Genomic DNA, 6,174 nt, shown 5'->3' on the forward strand with positions numbered 1-6,174 from the left:
TTTGGACATTGGTAAGCCCGATGTTGAAGATCGATATCAGACCTCAACACTAGAGGGAGAAGATCGGACATCGGTCCTCTGAACATTGTAGAAGGCCACGTAATGTGAGCCTAGAGATTTATTAAGATAACAAGTTAAAAAAGATATGGGGGAAGCCTAAGTCACGAGAGATCCATGCACGTGGTGTGTATGACGCATGAAGGCGCAGCACGTGAGGATAATCCTGGGAGGCGCTAAAGCCCGTTAGGGTAGGGGTTTCCCGGGAAAGTTGCATGCTTGGAATGTGAATACATAGGGCACCCACGAAGCAGATGTCGCTAGAGAATAGGTGCACAAGTTGGTACCCAAGCGACCACTCTGATAATTCGTTTCAGTCCAGTTAAGGGAGGTTCCATGTGCCAAATACGCTAAGATTACCTAAATAGCGACGCAGGGACATTTTCCAAGGAACCCTAGATAAGGGTAACAACACAAAGGTAAAACCTAGTTTCAGCCTATATAAAGGGTGCCAAGAACCCTAGTAAGGTACGCAGTTTCTAAGACTGAAGCTAATATACACACTTGGTGTTCTTTGCCCTAATACTGACTTGAGCGTTGGAGTGCAAACGGCCGCTAGGGCGCCCCTTTGTCTTTGCAGGTGAGAAGTTTCTTGATCAAGAAGGTACGATTCTCAAGTAAGATCGAAGGGCCAAAGCAGCTATCGAAGTCAACCAACGAAGCGAGTCAACTGGCAAGAACAAAGTATTCTCAAAGAAAAAAGTTGAAGAGATTCCTAGAACTTACAGGGAATATCAATCCTGATCTTGTAAAGGTATTCTACACTAACTTTCATTTTGATGGTGACTCACTTGTTTCTCATGTCAAAGGTGTAGATATCAAAGAGCACATGCAAAAGGGTATGAGGTTATGTGACTTTCATTATTGATCCGGTCGGTCATCGGTAGTCGATGACGTCAGCAGTAGATAACCACATAGACCAACTGCAAGGTGACACGTGGATCAGGTGGCAGAAAGATCAGGGAGGAGATCACCCGGTATGGTGATCGGTGGTCAGTAACCGAGTGACCACCGACAGATCAGTTCCAAGATAAACAACCCGGGGGAGAACGCGAGAAGCAATAGAGACCGATCAGTCATCGGGGTTTCGTGTTACACGCAGTTAAACTGGGATTGAGACTAAGATTCCCAGCGAGAGCGTCACGCATGGACCTCGCATGATCAAACCCAGAGAAAGAAGAGCTCCTCACCGGTATAATCGTGCACGAGAGTGGCCTGAGGGAGTTACTAAACCAGTCAGTGATTGGTGACTCTCTCAACCCATTATGTGCATGACATCGTGAAGGGGAATCGTGTATGCAGAGAGCAGTGCTTGGTGAGTGTGCCTAGTCCAGTCACACCTGGCGTTCTCCTGGGAATGTGCGATTCACCCAGATGGAAGGAACGCGCTAAGTTACTCTGCAAGGGAATAACTTAGGCGCACAAAGAGATGCGCTAGAGTCCTTCAGGTAGTGGAACATGTACGGTTAGATGTGAGTTGCATGCCTCCACGTGTCGCTGTTTGAGAGGGGCGCGACCCAGATAAAGGTGCACTCCGTGTCATGAAAGGTACAGACAGAAAACACAGACACCCATGTCTTCGCTGATTGTGGTACGTTTTCGCACAAAAGCATAACAGATTTCTGACACACGCAGAGAATAGCGTAATATAATTCTGTTAGGCACAGACACAGAGAGAGAATAAAAAGAGAGAATCAGAGAGAGATACACACACATTATTTTGTTAGTGATTCTGTGATCTAACTTGAGTGTCGGAGTGCAAACGGCCGCTAGAGGCGCTGTCTGTGTGTTTACAGGTCGCGTTCGGAGTTCCCAGAGGAGGAGGTTCTAAGAGTATTCTTGCAGATAGCACAGTTGCATAGGCGGGGTAAGGAAGCGACAAAGCAATTCCTCCACGCTTGAGTTGTCGACAGGATCATTTGGCGCCCACCATGGGGCACGTTTGAATCGTGGTCCCATTCACACCAAAAGTTTATGGAGTTTCTCAGAGTCTTTGCTAAGTTTTTGCTGAGAAAATGAGGAGAACAAGACAAACATCACCTGAGCCATCTGCTGGGGAAGGAGCCGTGACAATGGCCCAGGTCCTGGAGATGATGCGTGCGCTGCAGGACAATGTCGCAGCGTCGAGAGCTGAACAAGAGAAGATGCAGGCGGAGTTGGCTGCATCGCAGAGTAGGAACGATGAGCTGAATCGCGTTAATGAGGAGCTGAGAAGGGCGTTACAGACGCCGAAGGAACGCGCAATTGGAGAAGGGATGTCGATGCCACCATCGCCTCCAAGAGCGTTCCCTATGCCGTTCTCCCCTAAAATCATGCAAACCATGGTACCTCCCAACCTAGTGGGAGTAAAGGCGTCGTTCACAGGGGTAGAAGATCCAGAAGCACATCTGACGACGTTCCACACTCAGATGATGCTGTCTGGGGGCTCAGACGCCGTGTATTGCAAGATGTTCATGAGCACACTGAGTGGAATCGCCATGGAAGGTTCGTAAGCCTACCAAAGGCTCATATCACGTCCTTCCATCAGTTTTTGAAGCTTTTCACTGAGCAGTACATCGTTAACAGAGCACCTTCAGTGGTGTCGTACGATCTGTTCGATGTACGCCAGTATCAAGGTGAGTCGTTGAAGGACTACCTTAACCGCTTCGGAGCCCAAGTGGTTAGATTGCCCAGCAAGGGAGTGCTGCCTTGTCCTTTTAGTGAGTCGCTCATCAGAAGCCATCCCAGCACCTTCGCGGAAATCCGACGACGCGCGGTGGCGCACATAGTGGCAGAGACAGAGGTTTCTGAGAAAAGAGGAAGTGCTGCACCGCCGAAGCCGCGTGGTGGACAGGGGAAGCAACAGCAGCACACGAGGGTGCATGAGGCAAAGGAGGGAAAGAAGGTGCAGGGGAAACCTCGTCCTTTTGCACCCAGGAAGGACCAGGGCAGGGGGTGTGCAAGGGAGAACAATGCACCCCCAAGATACCATTTCATGGTAGGGTTGGCGGATCTGATCGCCCTTCCTGCCATAGCCGCGAGACTCCGAGTACCAGAGAAGACAAACAAGGTACTGGGGAGGAAAAAGAACGAGTGGTGTGAGTTCCACCAAGCCTTTGGTCACACACTCCACTCCTGTTTGGCGTTGGGGCACCAGCTGGCGGAGTTGGTAAAGTCTGGGTTCCTAGCAGATTACCTGCGGGAGGCGCCGGGTGATCGCGCGTCGTCCCAGGCAGGAGAGTAGCAGCATGAAATTCCTGTGCATGGGGAGGTGCAGACGATTGCGGGGGGCTTCTCCGGTGGGGGATGCACCGCATCACAAAGAAGAAGGTATGCTCGATCGGTAATGGCCGTGGACTCGGTGGATGAGGGCCATTTCCCCGAGGTTGATATCACTTTCAAGAAAGCTGATCTACGGGACGTTGTACCGCACGACAACGATCCTGTGGTCATCTCCCTCATCACAGCAGGAAGGCGAGTGCACAGAGTGCTCGTAGACCAAGGGAGCTCGGCAGACGTCATGTTCTGGCGACGTTCAACAAGTTGCAGCTATCCCCCGATCAACTAAGGCCATATACAGGATGTCTCTATGGCTTTGCAGGGGATCAGGTAGAGGTGCGAGGGTACATTGAGCTGAGGACGACGTTCACCGATGGAACAACAGCCCGCACCGAAAAGATAAGGTACTTGGTGGTGAACGCCCCTTCTGCGTACAATATCTTGCTGGGAAGGCCAACACTCAATAGGTTGGGTGCAGTGCCATCGACGAGGCACATGAAGCTGAAGCTGCCGTCGATGGAGGGGACCGTAATAACCATCAAGTCAGATCAGGCTGAGGCTGGGCGCTGTTATGTGAACAGCCTCAGGCAGAAAAGGAGCGTATGCCATGTCACCTCAACACCACCACCAGGAGTGCTCGAAGAGCGATCGGTGGTTAGGGGAACGCGTGGCGATCAGGAGATGAAGGCTGCTACGCTGGGGGGCTCCCAGGTAGCTCAGGTGGAAGCAGAGGAGGAGGGCATGATCACTCCTCGCGAGTCAGGGATCGCGAGGGCGGTCATCGCCAGCGAGGGAAGACCCCACCCAGCTGAGGGGTGGGTAGAAGTAGATATAAGGGGGAAAAAGTTCAAGTTGGGAGGATCGCTCGGTGAAGAAGAGCGAGGGTTGATCGTCGGGGTGATCGAGAGGCACATGGGCGCGTTCGCATGGTCAGCATCTGACATGCCAGGAATCGACCCTGACTTCCTTTGCCATCGCCTGTCGATGGATCCTAAAGTCCGACCTGTGCGGCAGAGGCGAAGGAAATTCAACGAAGAGAAGAGGAAAGTGATCCATGACGAAGCGCAGAAGCTCCTTGTCGCAGGGCACATCAGGGAGATCCAGTACCCAGAGTGGCTAGCTAACGTGGTACTGGTTCAGAAGCCAAACGACAAATGGAGGATGTGTGTGGACTTCACTGACCTCAACAAGGCATGCCCCAAAGATTCCTACCCTCTACCCAGCATAGACGCTCTGGTGGATAGCGCGTCAGGGGGGGAAGCTGCTCAGTTTTTTGGATGCATTCTCAGGATACAACCAGATCAGAATGCACCTCAGGGATGAATGCAAGACAACATTCATGACTGAACGGTCTTGCTACTGCTACAAGGTAATGTCGTTCGGGCTGAAGAATGCGGGGGCTACCTATCAGCGACTTATGGATAGGGTGCTCTCGCCCATGCTTGGAAGAAACGTGCATGCTTATGTAGATGACATGGTGGTCACATCCCGAGAGAAGGAGCAGCATGTGGCCGATTTGGAGGAATTATTCACCACCATCGCCAGGTACAGGTTGAAGCTCAACCCTGAGAAATGTATTTTCGGCGTGGAGGCAGGGAAGTTCTTGGGATTCCTCCTGACAGAGCGTGGAATCGAAGCTAATCCGGAGAAGTGCGCAGCAATCGTGGCAATGAAGAGCCTAACGACGGTGAAGGAGGTACAACAACTCACCGGTCGGCTGGCAGCGTTATCCCGGTTTATGTCCGCTGGAGAGGAGAAAGGTCATTCGTATTTCCAGTGTCTTAAGCGCAACAACAAATTCCTTTGGACACGGGAGTGCGAGGAGGCCTTCATCAAGTTGAAGGAGTACCTGGCAAGCCCACCGGTCTTGCGTAAACCACAGGTGGGCACCCCTCTTCGTCTATACTTTGCTGTGACGGAGAGAGCGGTCAGTTCAGTCCTGGTGCATGAGCAAGATCAGGTCCAGAGGCCTGTGTACTTTGTGAGTAAGGTACTGCAAGGTCCTGAAACAAGGTACCAAGCCCTCGAGAAGGCTGCCCTGACGGTGGTATTTTCAGCAAGAAGACTCAGACATTATTTCCACAGCTTCACAGTAGTAGTAATGACAGATCTACCCATCCAAAAGGTGCTAAAGAAACCAGACGTAGCGGGAAGGATGGTCAAGTGGGCGGTGGAATTGTCTGAGTTCGACATCCAGTACGAGCCCCGAGGACCGATAAAGGGGCAGGTGTTCGCCGACTTTATGGTCGAGCTGTCGTCGGTCGCGACACCTTCGGAAGGGTTAGACTTCCGATGGGTATTATCAGTGGATGGCTCTTCCAATCAGCAGGGAAGTGGCATTGGGGTCATTTTGGAAGGCCCGAACGGAGTGCTGATCGAGCAGTCCCTCCGCTTTGCCTTCAAGGCTAGCAACAATCAGGTGGAGTATGAAGCCCTAATCGCAGGAATGTTGCTAGCAAGAGAAATGGGAGCAAGAAGTCTGGTTGCTAAGAGTGACTCTTTGCTAGTCACCGGGCAAGTTACAGGGGAGTTCCAGGCGAAAGATCCCCAGATGGCAGCTTACCTAGAGTACGTACAGCTCCTGAAGACGTCCTTCACTGAGTTTGAACTGGTTCATGTGCCGAGAGAGCAAAATGCCAGAGCAGACCTGCTTGCCAAGCTGGCCAGCTTAGGCAAGGGGGGAAAGCAGAGGACCGTCATTTAGGAGACCTTGAAGGTACTGCGAGCGTTCGTGTCAGACAACCAGGTACTTCAAGTGTACAAATCGATAGAGCGTCTGGCGATCGGTCACCGTTCGCTGACTCAAGAGACGTTGAAAGCGCCAAGGGTTAGAGCGCGACCGGCAACGACCGATGAGGT

The 6,174-nt window shown here is 51.8% G+C and overlaps 1 protein-coding gene across 1 annotated transcript; it reads left to right on the forward strand.

Moving 5' to 3' along the window:
• Nucleotides 1-2,129: 2,129 nt before the first annotated feature.
• On the forward strand, nucleotides 2,130-3,280 carry LOC137805601 (uncharacterized). The gene is made up of 2 exons (XM_068605543.1): nucleotides 2,130-2,541; nucleotides 2,634-3,280. The coding sequence occupies exons 1-2, from the start codon at nucleotides 2,130-2,132 to the stop codon at nucleotides 3,278-3,280; spliced, it is 1,059 nt and encodes a 352-aa protein (XP_068461644.1).
• Nucleotides 3,281-6,174: the final 2,894 nt, after the last annotated feature.

Source organism: Phaseolus vulgaris, chromosome 11 (genome assembly GCF_000499845.2).
Source record: "Phaseolus vulgaris cultivar G19833 chromosome 11, P. vulgaris v2.0, whole genome shotgun sequence".
NCBI lineage: Eukaryota > Viridiplantae > Streptophyta > Magnoliopsida > Fabales > Fabaceae > Phaseolus > Phaseolus vulgaris.